This window comes from Glycine soja, chromosome 3 (genome assembly GCF_004193775.1).
Source record: "Glycine soja cultivar W05 chromosome 3, ASM419377v2, whole genome shotgun sequence".
NCBI classification, from domain to species: Eukaryota; Viridiplantae; Streptophyta; class Magnoliopsida; order Fabales; family Fabaceae; genus Glycine; species Glycine soja.
The window spans coordinates 4,404,869-4,417,811 of NC_041004.1; the positions used below are offsets into that span (position 1 = coordinate 4,404,869).

Here is a 12,943-nt window from a genome sequence, read left to right on the forward strand (position 1 = left end):
AAGCAATTGCTCTTGCCAAACTGCAAGAAGACAAGCTTAGAGACCGACGTGCGTCCACACGACCCAACCTTCCGCCATCATCTTCTACCTCTCGCCCCAACAATCTTGCACAACACTACAAGGAAAATGACTTATACCTACAGTCAAAATCTGTCACTAGAAGTCCAAAATCCGTAGGTAGATGTATAAAGGACTTTGTCCTACAGACGTTTTTTGCGTCAACTTTGAGGGGGTATACAGTGACAACTAATAGTCTGTCACTATAGGCTTTACCTACGGATATATTTTTACCTACAGTCAAATTTAACTATCACTATAGGTAACACCTACTATTTCAAATGTGTAGGTAAAAGATATTAATTTATACCTATAATCTCTAACTGTAGGTAAAAGTCAATTTACTTGTACCTACGGTCTTCTGTAGGTAAATGTCATATAATAATAATAAAACTAGTTCCTAATTACATTTTTTTATTATAATTTTTAATTAAATATACATGAGCTTAATTAAATTTGAAAAGTTACAACAACCTGCTACATACAATTAAATTTTTGTTAGCCTAATTTGTGATTGTTGTAACTAGATTGTGAGCTTTGAATGAAAGAAATCCAAACATATCTTTAGTGGTTGACCTCAGAATTTATTTGCTCTCAATTTGAAATTCAAATTAAATGTATATGCTGTGTGCTAATCACGTGGAGTTATGACTAATGACTAACATATTAACATCACTTTTGCCTAGAAAAAGGTTACAGTGGCAAGATTTAAGAACAAAAAAGGGAATGTTTTTAGAACATGGTTCTTCTATATGTAATATCATGGAACAAAAAAGGAACAAAAAAGAGCCCAGTAGTATTAAAATGTTGCATGTGCAGCAATTAATTTGGAATCTTGTTTTAACTAGCTGTTTCTTCCATCATAAGCTTGGCATGCTCCTACCTTTTTCTCTCAGAAGCAACAAATTATAGCAACTCCATGAAGCCTGTTTCACAGCAAGAAAGATATTTGTTCTTAGCTTTTAGTTTTACTAGATATGGCATACTTCAAAGGGATACATGACAGCTGTAATTAAGATGACCCTAAAGCCAAATTGATTGTGTTTTCTGTTGAAAGTTCAAAAAGATTACTTTATCTAGCATACTTTTGCATAACTAATTAATTACATCAACTTATAATTAATTAGAAATTGTTGAAGGGTTACATTTTATGAAGTTGATATGCAGATGAGAATAATTAAAACCTAGGAAGGACATGGAATGGTCAAACAAAATGAGTATGCAACAATAATAGCCAAACATTCACATGAAAATAAGGTTGCTTTTCTGCTTCACATTTTTCCCACCCTCATTCCAATTGTAAAATACTCTTGCTTTAGCATAGGTCCTTCAAGTATGTATTTAACAAGTATATATCACCCAATAACATATACGAGAAAACAAACCTTAAAAAAGAAAAATGGGACGTGTAAATTTAACAATATATTATCACAAGCTGGTCCAGTTAATCAATAATTCATTTAGGTGATCCCATCCAGAAAAGATCAATTAGATGACCCAATTATATATTTATAGTGGGGACACAAACTGAATAATCATGTGGTTGATGCTGCCATCATCTTTTCCTTGACCGTGAGAGCCTAAAGAAGGGTCCAATTGCACGAGGGCTTTCCAAATCATCATTCAAGTAAAAGGAACAAGACTGAAGCATAAATTATAACATTCAACTGCTATTAAAATAACATAATGATGCTATATATATATATATATATATATATATATATATATATATATATATATATATATATAGTTAAAATATAGTACTATATTTCAACTCACCTCTAGCTAAGATTGTTTGTAGTTTGATGATCTTTACTGGTAGAATCATTTGTAGGTACCTAAATTAAAAGAATGTTTTTTCTTTGTAAAGTATCATATCATAGTTAAATCGTTGAATAAGTAGAATTATAAATTCATACCTCTTGATCTATAGCTTCTAAGACTTGATTAATTTGTGGATCTTCTGCAAATCGTACTTGAAGCACAGCTACAAGGTTTCCAAGCAAATTCTCCAACTTTTGAATTCTATTGTTTGTATAAGAGCTTTGAGATGAACTTGCTTGATGTGGAAGCTTGCCAAGACAACGCACACATCCTCTTTTTTCAGGTCCTTTGACTTTTGAATATATATCATTTGTCCAATCAGTAGAATCTTGGGTGCTTTGTAAATTTTGTGAACTCTCTGCTTCAACCATTTTCTTTTTTAGTTCATCCTACATAAATACACCTTATAAATTATTATCATACATCAATATCCTGAATACTTCAATATCACTAAACAAAACTCATCTCCACATTAGTTACTCCCCCTCACCCCATAACCTTCTATTAGAAAATTGAGCAAAACAAAGAAAAAGTATTGAAATAAAAATTAAAATTCTTACAATTACAATAGCAGCCTTTTCAGTAACAATGCTTCCATCTTTTCGAGTTCGAGTGTCAATATAAATTTTTGCCCTAGAAGGTTGCACTCCCTTAGCCTTTGTAGTCTAACATTAGTTAAAAAGATCAATCATCCTATTTGTATTAAGCAATCTAAAAATAAAAGAAATATAAAAAAGGAAAACCATCTCATGAATCCGTCTTGGAAGATTATTGGTTCCCATGCAATGCAAGTCCTCATATTTTGAGCGGCTCCTTTTGTTGATGTTGCTTATTTTCTATAACCAACAAATATAAAAAGTCAATATTAAAAATAAACATATAATATATAATTGTTATGTTAGCAAAAGGTTGGTGACATTGTCATGTATACCTGCCCTTTCTCAGAACACCAATAATGTACTAAATCACGATATTGAGAAGGATCAACCCTTGGATCTGGGATGTGAGCAATCATTTCCTCCTTAGTTTTGCTCTCATCATATCCTTTTGATTTAAGTTCATATTTAAATTGTCTCCATTTCAGACTCATGTCATCAATCAATATTTTCTTTGTTTGTTCAGTTAATTCAGGAACAAATCGAAACTTACTCTATTATGAGTATCATTAACAAACAAAAAAGATCATTTTGTTAGACATTAGAATACATAAAATTTTACAAGAAGCAAGATGAAACAACACTTATAAAGTTTTATACCAGACCTGAATTAATTCAACCATGTCAGTAATATAGTCCTTAGGCATGTCTTTCCAGCTAAGAAAATTGATAGGAGCACATTGGTGTCTCCTTACCAAGCTCCCAATTGCATTCAGTAGAGTTTTCCCTTCCCAACCCATAGGATTGCCCCAATGATCTACTTCAACAAGTATGAATTCTCCATCTGGCAAGTCCCACACATCTAGCATATGTGTATAACCTCTGGTTCTCTTTTTATCTAAATCATTCATGGATATGACATTTATCAAACACACACACACAGATTTGAACTATATGGAAAAAAGAAACTCACTAGTAAATTTAATCTTATCATATTCTAAAAGATATTCAACTCAAACAGAATTGTACATATAATTCTAACCCAAAAAAGCATATGTGTATAAATACCTTTAGTTGAACTTTCACTTGCACTTTCAAGAGAAGTATGAGACTGAACATGACTATCTTCTTGTATGTGTTGTTCTGTTTGTGATTGTTGATTTAGTTAATAAAAAATTGTGTTATAAATAATTTAATATAAAATAAAGAAATTAAGTTAATAAAATCTTTATACCTCCTTCAAATTGTGCATTTTCTTCAAGTATAGAGTTGTTATTTTGGTTCACTTCAGTAGAGCTTTCAATTGATTGCTCTTTTGCTTGTGATTGACCATCATTTTGAATGATATTCAACTTTCTGCGCTTTCCCATAGTATGCTGAATAAATCAATCCAAAAAATAAAATAAAATAAAAATTAGATATAACTACATTATTGACTATGATTTTTTTAAACACCATGCCAAAAAATAAAAGAAGAATAAAGTAATTACCTAAAAGGCAAATTTAGATTGCTTGTAAGCTATTTTTTCACCAATCTCCAATCACAAAGAATCAAACTATTGAGGAAACAACGAAACAAATTTTGATAAAAAACGGATAACATCATTATATTGTGAGTGATTTTTATACATAACAAAAAATAAACACAAGAGTAATGAATAATAAGAACAAAAAACTAAAGAAAGGAATAAGAGTATATAAATGTGACAAAATGTTTAATACATGTATACTCAAACTATAACCAAATGTTCAAATAGAACAAATAAAAACAAATCAAAAGAAGTCTGCATCGCTCTCATCATCATCTATATAATTATCATCCTTGTCATGTGGTAAAATGTTCTCCATAGGTATTGTAACTTCAATGATATCATCACTATCATCAGCTTCTGGTCTGATCAAATCATTATGATTTATCTCTTGTAAGACTTGTTCATTCCCTTGATCCGTGTCATTGGATTGCTCATCACCCATATCATATACATCTCTGATTTTAGCATGCACAACAACAAGCCAACCATTTTGTGTTTTATTCTCCACATAGAATACTTTCTTAGCTTGAGATGCAAAAACAAATGGATCGTCACATATATCATTCCCTGTATGTTGCAAATAATTGAAATTCACTAATGTCATACCGAAGTTATCAATTTTGCAACCCCTGTTTATATCAACCCAATCACACTTGAAAAGTATAGCCTTATATTTTCCAGAATAATCCAATTGAATTATATCTGTTAGTGCACCATAGTAGTGGATTTCTCCCTCCTTTGGGTTTTTATCTCTTGAACTGGCATAACTTAATGTCTTAACAGTTACAACAATGCCACTGTTTTGAGTCTTCAAGCACCTTTCACGTGTCTTTGTATGAAATCTAACTCCATTAACAATGTACCCGCTATATCTTCTCACTATTTCTAGTGGACCACGAGCTAACCACTTGATATCATTTGTCACTAGAGTGCTGTCTTGCTCTTCCAATCGAGCAACCTACCACAATTTTATTTCAAATGGTTAAAATTTTAAATGAATGCAAAATTTAATATTATTGATGCTTCCTAAACTTACTCTTTCACGGAACCAATCTGGAAATTCTTTACTATGAATTTTGTCAACTTCATATGGAGATAATCGACGATTTTGTCTCTTGATAAGATCAGTATAGGCTCTATGTAAAAAAGGTTAGAAAAAGTAAGCATTATCATTGATAGAAAGATATTATACAAATATTCAATAACTAAATGAACATGAAAAAAATTGTATTACTTTCGAAAGTGGTCAACATTGTTGCTATTGAAAAGCACATATCTATGTGCTTGAACCAATGCTTTCTTATCAAGAGAAATCCGAGAAGCTCTTTTTCTCTTCTTCACATTGAATCCAACTTGCTTCTTTCTCCCCAATGGTCTACCTCTAGGATTTAAAACACTTACATTTTCCACAAAACATGAGTCATCATTTCGAGCAAATTGATTAAAATGAGTCTCCACCCTAGATAGATATCTTGAACAAAATATCAAGCATTCATTAGCTAAATATCCTTCTGCAATAGATCCTTCTGGATGTGCTCGATTACGAACAAATGACTTTAGAGTCAAAAGGAACCTAAAAAGAAAATTTTAGGTTACAAATTAAGATAATATCATTTTACTTTATAACTCTAGAATGTTTTAAAATGATTAAAAAGTATTCATACCTTTCAATAGGATACATCCATCGGTAATGTACAGGACCTCCAACTCTTGCTTCATGTGCCAAATGGATTACCAAATGCACCATTACAGTGAAAAAAGATGGAGGAAAAATCTGTTCTAATTGGCATAATGTTAGAGCTACTTGATGCTCTAGGTGCTCTAAATTACTCTCATTAAGCACCTTGCCACACAACTCCTTGAAGAAACAACAAAGATCGGATATAGCTAAACTCACTTTGTCTGGCAAACAACCTTTCATAGCTATAGGAAGAAACTCTTGCATTAAAAGATGACAATCATAACTTTTGAGACCGGATATTTTGTGTTCCTTCACTTGCACACATCTTGAAATATTAGACAAATATTCATCAGGAGCTTTTATTGTTTTGAGAACTTCCAAAAATGTTTCTTTCTCTTTTGAAGTCATTTGGTAACAAGCTCTAGGAAAATATTGTTTGCCTTTACTTGGGTGCATCTTTGGATGTAATTGGCTTCTAATATTCATATCAACAAGATCATAGCGTGCCTTATCATTGTCCTTTGACTTACCTTCTAATTGTAACAGCATCCCAATAATGTTATCACACACATTCTTTTCTATGTGCATAACATCAAGATTATGACGGAGCACACTATGTTGCCAATAAGGCAATGTGAACAAAATACTTCTCTTTTTCCACGGTGACCAATCCCCAACTCCATGATATTGCATCTGTTTCAAAGAAAAAGCTCCACTAGGTAGATCAGGTGGAGCTCTAAACTCCTGGTTCCATCAAAATCTCTTTTATTGTATCTCCACTTATGATCGGGCTCTAACCAACGACGATGACACATATAGCAAAACTTTCTACCATAACGCAACCACTTTGAGCCAATCTCAAAACCACAACATGGACAAGCATATTGGCCTCTAGTGCTCCAACCAGACAAATTTGCATAAGCAGGAAAATCATTAATAGTCCACATAATTACAGCACGCATTTGGAATGACTCTTTTTTACATGCATCAAATGTTTTTACCCCAATTTCCCATAATTCCTTTAATTCTTCCACAACAGGCTGCATATAAACATCAAGGTTCATACCTGGACCTTTTGGACCAGGAATAAGCAATGAAAGTATAAAATTAGGTTGCTTCATACACATCCATGGAGGAAGATTGTACGGAATCAAGATAACAGGCCAAGTGCTATGGGAAATTGCCATAGTTTTGAAAGGATTAAAGCCATTAGTAGCCAAACCTAGTCGAACATTACGAGCGTCACAAGCAAAATCAGGATACTGACAATCAAAATCCTTCCAAGCAAATGAATCAGCTGGATGCCTCAAGAGTCCATCTTAGTTCGACCAACCTCATGCCATATCATAGAACAAGCTGTTTTTGGTGATACAAAAAGTCTTTGCAATCTAGGTATAAGAGGGAACCAACGAAGAATCTTTGCTGGTATCTTTTTTCTACATTCAACATCATCAGAGTTATATTTCCATCTTGACAAATTGCATTTAGGGCAAATTTCAGCATCGGCCAAATCCTTCCTATACAATATGCATTCATTGGGACAAACATGAATTTTTTCATAAGATAGACCCAACCCTGAAATAATCTTCTTTGTATCATAAAATGATTTGGGCAAAGTATTTTCCTCTGGTAATGCATCACTTAACAACTCTAACAACATCGAAAAACTTTTATCAGTCCACCCATTTAGACACTTTAAGTGATACAAATGTACAAGGAATGACAATTTTGTAAACTTCTTACAACCTTTATAAAGACTTTGCTCTGCTCCCTTAACATCTGATAGAACTTATCTGAATTATTATTGTCTTCAGATTGTTGAGCACTAGGTCCATTCATGAATTCTCTAGAATCTCCATCCTCCATATTTATATCTGTGTCATTACTCTCATGGTTGTATGCATTGGTATTAAATTTAATCTTATCATATTCTAAAAGATATTCAACTCAAACAGAATTGTACATATAATTCTAACCCAAAAAAGCATATGTGTATAAATACCTTTAGTTGAACTTTCACTTGCACTTTCAAGAGAAGTATGAGACTGAACATGACTATCTTCTTGTATGTGTTGTTCTGTTTGTGATTGTTGATTTAGTTAATAAAAAATTGTGTTATAAATAATTTAATATAAAATAAGAAATTAAGTTAATAAATCTTTATACCTCCTTCAAATTGTGCATTTTCTTCAAGTATAGAGTTGTTATTTTGGTTCACTTCAGTAGAGCTTTCAATTGATTGCTCTTTTGCTTGTGATTGACCATCATTTTGAATGATATTCAACTTTCTGCGCTTCCCATAGTATGCTGAATAAATCAATCCAAAAATAAAATAAAATAAAAATTAGATATAACTACATTATTGACTATGATTTTTTAAACACCATGCCAAAAAATAAAAGAAGAATAAAGTAATTACCTAAAAGGCAAATTAGATTGCTTGTAAGCTATTTTTCACCAATCTCCATCACAAAGAATCAAACTATTGAGGAAACAACGAAACAAATTTTGATAAAAACGGATAACATCATTATATTGTGAGTGATTTTTATACATAACAAAAAATAAACACAAGAGTAATGAATAATAAGAACAAAAAACTAAAGAAAGGAATAAGAGTATATAAATGTGACAAAATGTTTAATACATGTATACTCAAACTATAACCAAATGTTCAATAGAACAAATAAAAACAAATCAAAAGAAGTCTGCATCGCTCTCATCATCATCTATATAATTATCATCCTTGTCATGTGGTAAAATGTTCTCCATAGGTATTGTAACTTCAATGATATCATCACTATCATCAGCTTCTGGTCTGATCAAATCATTATGATTTATCTCTTGTAAGACTTGTTCATTCCCTTGATCCGTGTCATTGGATTGCTCATCACCCATATCATATACATCTCTGATTTTAGCATGCACAACAACAAGCCAACCATTTTGTGTTTTATTCTCCACATAGAATACTTTCTTAGCTTGAGATGCAAAAACAAATGGATCGTCACATATATCATTCCCTGTATGTTGCAAATAATTGAAATTCACTAATGTCATACCGAAGTTATCAATTTTGCAACCCCTGTTTATATCAACCCAATCACACTTGAAAAGTATAGCCTTATATTTTCCAGAATAATCCAATTGAATTATATCTGTTAGTGCACCATAGTAGTGGATTTCTCCCTCCTTTGGGTTTTTATCTCTTGAACTGGCATAACTTAATGTCTTAACAGTTACAACAATGCCACTGTTTTGAGTCTTCAAGCACCTTTCACGTGTCTTTGTATGAAATCTAACTCCATTAACAATGTACCCGCTATATCTTCTCACTATTTCTAGTGGACCACGAGCTAACCACTTGATATCATTTGTCACTAGAGTGCTGTCTTGCTCTTCCAATCGAGCAACCTACCACAATTTTATTTCAAATGGTTAAAATTTTAAATGAATGCAAAATTTAATATTATTGATGCTTCCTAAACTTACTCTTTCACGGAACCAATCTGGAAATTCTTTACTATGAATTTTGTCAACTTCATATGGAGATAATCGACGATTTTGTCTCTTGATAAGATCAGTATAGGCTCTATGTAAAAAAGGTTAGAAAAAGTAAGCATTATCATTGATAGAAAGATATTATACAAATATTCAATAACTAAATGAACATGAAAAAAATTGTATTACTTTCGAAAGTGGTCAACATTGTTGCTATTGAAAAGCACATATCTATGTGCTTGAACCAATGCTTTCTTATCAAGAGAAATCCGAGAAGCTCTTTTTCTCTTCTTCACATTGAATCCAACTTGCTTCTTTCTCCCCAATGGTCTACCTCTAGGATTTAAAACACTTACATTTTCCACAAAACATGAGTCATCATTTCGAGCAAATTGATTAAAATGAGTCTCCACCCTAGATAGATATCTTGAACAAAATATCAAGCATTCATTAGCTAAATATCCTTCTGCAATAGATCCTTCTGGATGTGCTCGATTACGAACAAATGACTTTAGAGTCAAAAGGAACCTAAAAAGAAAATTTTAGGTTACAAATTAAGATAATATCATTTTACTTTATAACTCTAGAATGTTTTAAAATGATTAAAAAGTATTCATACCTTTCAATAGGATACATCCATCGGTAATGTACAGGACCTCCAACTCTTGCTTCATGTGCCAAATGGATTACCAAATGCACCATTACAGTGAAAAAAGATGGAGGAAAAATCTGTTCTAATTGGCATAATGTTAGAGCTACTTGATGCTCTAGGTGCTCTAAATTACTCTCATTAAGCACCTTGCCACACAACTCCTTGAAGAAACAACAAAGATCGGATATAGCTAAACTCACTTTGTCTGGCAAACAACCTTTCATAGCTATAGGAAGAAACTCTTGCATTAAAAGATGACAATCATAACTTTTGAGACCGGATATTTTGTGTTCCTTCACTTGCACACATCTTGAAATATTAGACAAATATTCATCAGGAGCTTTTATTGTTTTGAGAACTTCCAAAAATGTTTCTTTCTCTTTTGAAGTCATTTGGTAACAAGCTCTAGGAAAATATTGTTTGCCTTTACTTGGGTGCATCTTTGGATGTAATTGGCTTCTAATATTCATATCAACAAGATCATAGCGTGCCTTATCATTGTCCTTTGACTTACCTTCTAATTGTAACAGCATCCCAATAATGTTATCACACACATTCTTTTCTATGTGCATAACATCAAGATTATGACGGAGCACACTATGTTGCCAATAAGGCAATGTGAACAAAATACTTCTCTTTTTCCACGGTGACCAATCCCCAACTCCATGATATTGCATCTGTTTCAAAGAAAAAGCTCCACTAGGTAGATCAGGTGGAGCTCTAAACTCCTGGGTTCCATCAAAATCTCTTTTATTGTATCTCCACTTATGATCGGGCTCTAACCAACGACGATGACACATATAGCAAAACTTTCTACCATAACGCAACCACTTTGAGCCAATCTCAAAACCACAACATGGACAAGCATATTGGCCTCTAGTGCTCCAACCAGACAAATTTGCATAAGCAGGAAAATCATTAATAGTCCACATAATTACAGCACGCATTTGGAATGACTCTTTTTTACATGCATCAAATGTTTTTACCCCAATTTCCCATAATTCCTTTAATTCTTCCACAACAGGCTGCATATAAACATCAAGGTTCATACCTGGACCTTTTGGACCAGGAATAAGCAATGAAAGTATAAAATTAGGTTGCTTCATACACATCCATGGAGGAAGATTGTACGGAATCAAGATAACAGGCCAAGTGCTATGGGAAATTGCCATAGTTTTGAAAGGATTAAAGCCATTAGTAGCCAAACCTAGTCGAACATTACGAGCGTCACAAGCAAAATCAGGATACTGACAATCAAAATCCTTCCAAGCAAATGAATCAGCTGGATGCCTCAAGAGTCCATCTTTAGTTCGACCAACCTCATGCCATATCATAGAACAAGCTGTTTTTGGTGATACAAAAAGTCTTTGCAATCTAGGTATAAGAGGGAACCAACGAAGAATCTTTGCTGGTATCTTTTTTCTACATTCAACATCATCAGAGTTATATTTCCATCTTGACAAATTGCATTTAGGGCAAATTTCAGCATCGGCCAAATCCTTCCTATACAATATGCATTCATTGGGACAAACATGAATTTTTTCATAAGATAGACCCAACCCTGAAATAATCTTCTTTGTATCATAAAATGATTTGGGCAAAGTATTTTCCTCTGGTAATGCATCACTTAACAACTCTAACAACATCGAAAAACTTTTATCAGTCCACCCATTTAGACACTTTAAGTGATACAAATGTACAAGGAATGACAATTTTGTAAACTTCTTACAACCTTTATAAAGACTTTGCTCTGCCTCCCTTAACATCTGATAGAACTTATCTGAATTATTATTGTCTTCAGATTGTTGAGCACTAGGTCCATTCATGAATTCTCTAGAATCTCCATCCTCCATATTTATATCTGTGTCATTACTCTCATTGGTTGTATGCATTGTGAATGCATCATGAACCAATGTATCCATGTCATGATCAAACTCCCCTTCCACTTGGGATGTATCTAAAGAACTAGATGGGCCAACTTGTTCACCATGAAAGATCCAAGTAACATATCCTTTTAGAAACCCATTACTAATGATGTGTTCATAAACATTCATCCGAGAGCGCCACTTGCAATTGACACATTTGGTACAAGGGCATAAAATTTTTCCATCCTTTGACGATTTCGCAAATGCAAAATCTAGAAAATTTAAAACTCCTCTAATATACTTCTCTTTATTAAGATAATTGTAGTCTATCCAACTCTTATCCATTTGATAAAATAAACTGAAAAAGTAGAATGAAATAGACATAATAAATTAGTGCTTAGTATAACTAAAATATCCAGGTATAAGTCAATCATAGTCGTGTTAGCAACTATAAAATAGAATGACATTTTTCACTATCACTCAATTATGCAAAACTGCATCAACTACTACTCACAATTATTTCACAATTATATTGTTGGGGTGCAGACTGAAATTTGCATATTTCATTCAATATATTTATTTAATCATTGAAGTTTCCATATTTTTGGTGAACTTAATATCTCGATCAAAACTCAAAAATCAGAAACTAATATCAAGAAATACTGAAATTCATTATCAGGGCAAACATTTTTCATGTAGGCACCAAAATGAAAAGAGTAAAACACAAATGTGTCAATTATAGGGGTCAAAGTTTTATATTAACATATAAAATTTATTTTGACTGAAACGTAAAATACTTAAGCATGAAAGTGCAAATCAATAGGTACAGTACAGGTGTGTCATCTTAAGAGGGAATAATATGATTGTCAAATTGATGCTTTTCCATTAATCTTGAAGTCTATAACGTATATAGTGTGATCGGAAAGCCAATGGTGGGTGTTTGATATAAAAACCATAATGGGCCCTTACACAATTGTAGAGCTATGTTGTGACATGGTATTATAAATTCTATGATTATGTGGGGTAGAGCCTATCCTTGTTATCCTTATTCTTATAATGGGCCAAATTGTGACATGGTATTATAAACCACTCGTTTTAGTGTTATTCAAATCACATCCCCCCAAGCTTCATTACACTTGAGTAGTGTCGTAACGTTACTACCTACAATTTCAATGGTAAGCTTTGTTGCAGTCCTTCAAAGCTCCCCTACATCTTTTTTTTTTTTACATATGAAA

At 32.7% G+C, this 12,943-nt stretch overlaps 6 protein-coding genes across 6 annotated transcripts; all 6 read right to left on the reverse strand.

Moving 5' to 3' along the window:
• Nucleotides 1-620: 620 nt before the first annotated feature.
• Nucleotides 621-4,120, reverse strand: LOC114405383. Its single transcript, XM_028367952.1, has 9 exons — nucleotides 3,968-4,120; nucleotides 3,712-3,853; nucleotides 3,546-3,620; nucleotides 3,143-3,375; nucleotides 2,625-2,717; nucleotides 2,442-2,546; nucleotides 1,977-2,270; nucleotides 1,837-1,895; nucleotides 621-983 (listed from the first exon to the last, which is right to left on the reverse strand). Exons 2-8 carry the CDS (start codon nucleotides 3,845-3,847, stop codon nucleotides 1,839-1,841), a joined length of 993 nt encoding a protein of 330 aa, XP_028223753.1. The 5' UTR covers nucleotides 3,848-3,853; nucleotides 3,968-4,120; the 3' UTR covers nucleotides 621-983; nucleotides 1,837-1,838.
• A 91-nt stretch (nucleotides 4,121-4,211) lies between these two features.
• On the reverse strand, nucleotides 4,212-5,182 carry LOC114404829. The gene is made up of 3 exons (XM_028367584.1): nucleotides 5,175-5,182; nucleotides 5,046-5,145; nucleotides 4,212-4,967 (listed from the first exon to the last, which is right to left on the reverse strand). The coding sequence occupies exons 1-3, from the start codon at nucleotides 5,180-5,182 to the stop codon at nucleotides 4,251-4,253; spliced, it is 825 nt and encodes a 274-aa protein (XP_028223385.1). The 3' UTR covers nucleotides 4,212-4,250.
• LOC114405963 lies at nucleotides 5,148-6,342 on the reverse strand. The gene is made up of 2 exons (XM_028368494.1): nucleotides 5,674-6,342; nucleotides 5,148-5,582 (listed from the first exon to the last, which is right to left on the reverse strand). Exons 1-2 carry the CDS (start codon nucleotides 6,276-6,278, stop codon nucleotides 5,240-5,242), a joined length of 948 nt encoding a protein of 315 aa, XP_028224295.1. The 5' UTR covers nucleotides 6,279-6,342; the 3' UTR covers nucleotides 5,148-5,239.
• A 2,045-nt stretch (nucleotides 6,343-8,387) lies between these two features.
• On the reverse strand, nucleotides 8,388-9,319 carry LOC114404830. The gene is made up of 3 exons (XM_028367585.1): nucleotides 9,312-9,319; nucleotides 9,183-9,282; nucleotides 8,388-9,104 (listed from the first exon to the last, which is right to left on the reverse strand). Exons 1-3 carry the CDS (start codon nucleotides 9,317-9,319, stop codon nucleotides 8,388-8,390), a joined length of 825 nt encoding a protein of 274 aa, XP_028223386.1.
• On the reverse strand, nucleotides 9,285-10,479 carry LOC114405964. Its single transcript, XM_028368495.1, has 2 exons — nucleotides 9,811-10,479; nucleotides 9,285-9,719 (listed from the first exon to the last, which is right to left on the reverse strand). Exons 1-2 carry the CDS (start codon nucleotides 10,413-10,415, stop codon nucleotides 9,377-9,379), a joined length of 948 nt encoding a protein of 315 aa, XP_028224296.1. The 5' UTR covers nucleotides 10,416-10,479; the 3' UTR covers nucleotides 9,285-9,376.
• LOC114404831 lies at nucleotides 10,441-11,897 on the reverse strand. Its single transcript, XM_028367586.1, has 2 exons — nucleotides 10,661-11,897; nucleotides 10,441-10,520 (listed from the first exon to the last, which is right to left on the reverse strand). Exons 1-2 carry the CDS (start codon nucleotides 11,895-11,897, stop codon nucleotides 10,441-10,443), a joined length of 1,317 nt encoding a protein of 438 aa, XP_028223387.1.
• Nucleotides 11,898-12,943: the final 1,046 nt, after the last annotated feature.

Excerpts from the sequence above, each read along its gene's own strand:
- LOC114405383 (XM_028367952.1), bottom strand. The coding sequence starts at position 3,847 with ATGGGAAAGCGCAGAAAGTTGAATATCATTCAAAATGATGGTCAATCA. Across the intron at positions 3,376-3,545 it reads AAGTGAAAGTTCAACTAAAG|ATAAAAAGAGAACCAGAGGT; the intron begins GTATTTATACAC and ends TGAATGATTTAG. Across the intron at positions 1,896-1,976 it reads TAGAAGCTATAGATCAAGAG|GTACCTACAAATGATTCTAC; the intron begins GTATGAATTTAT and ends CTTTTAATTTAG.
- LOC114404829 (XM_028367584.1), bottom strand. Across the intron at positions 4,968-5,045 it reads CAGATTGGTTCCGTGAAAGA|GTTGCTCGATTGGAAGAGCA; the intron begins GTAAGTTTAGGA and ends AAATTGTGGTAG.
- LOC114405963 (XM_028368494.1), bottom strand. The coding sequence starts at position 6,278 with ATGCACATAGAAAAGAATGTGTGTGATAACATTATTGGGATGCTGTTA. Across the intron at positions 5,583-5,673 it reads TGGATGTATCCTATTGAAAG|GTTCCTTTTGACTCTAAAGT; the intron begins GTATGAATACTT and ends TTTTCTTTTTAG.
- LOC114404830 (XM_028367585.1), bottom strand. Across the intron at positions 9,105-9,182 it reads CAGATTGGTTCCGTGAAAGA|GTTGCTCGATTGGAAGAGCA; the intron begins GTAAGTTTAGGA and ends AAATTGTGGTAG.
- LOC114405964 (XM_028368495.1), bottom strand. The coding sequence starts at position 10,415 with ATGCACATAGAAAAGAATGTGTGTGATAACATTATTGGGATGCTGTTA. Across the intron at positions 9,720-9,810 it reads TGGATGTATCCTATTGAAAG|GTTCCTTTTGACTCTAAAGT; the intron begins GTATGAATACTT and ends TTTTCTTTTTAG.
- LOC114404831 (XM_028367586.1), bottom strand. The coding sequence starts at position 11,897 with ATGAATGTTTATGAACACATCATTAGTAATGGGTTTCTAAAAGGATAT. Across the intron at positions 10,521-10,660 it reads CTCAAAGTGGTTGCGTTATG|ATGCAATATCATGGAGTTGG; the intron begins GTAGAAAGTTTT and ends TCTTTGAAACAG.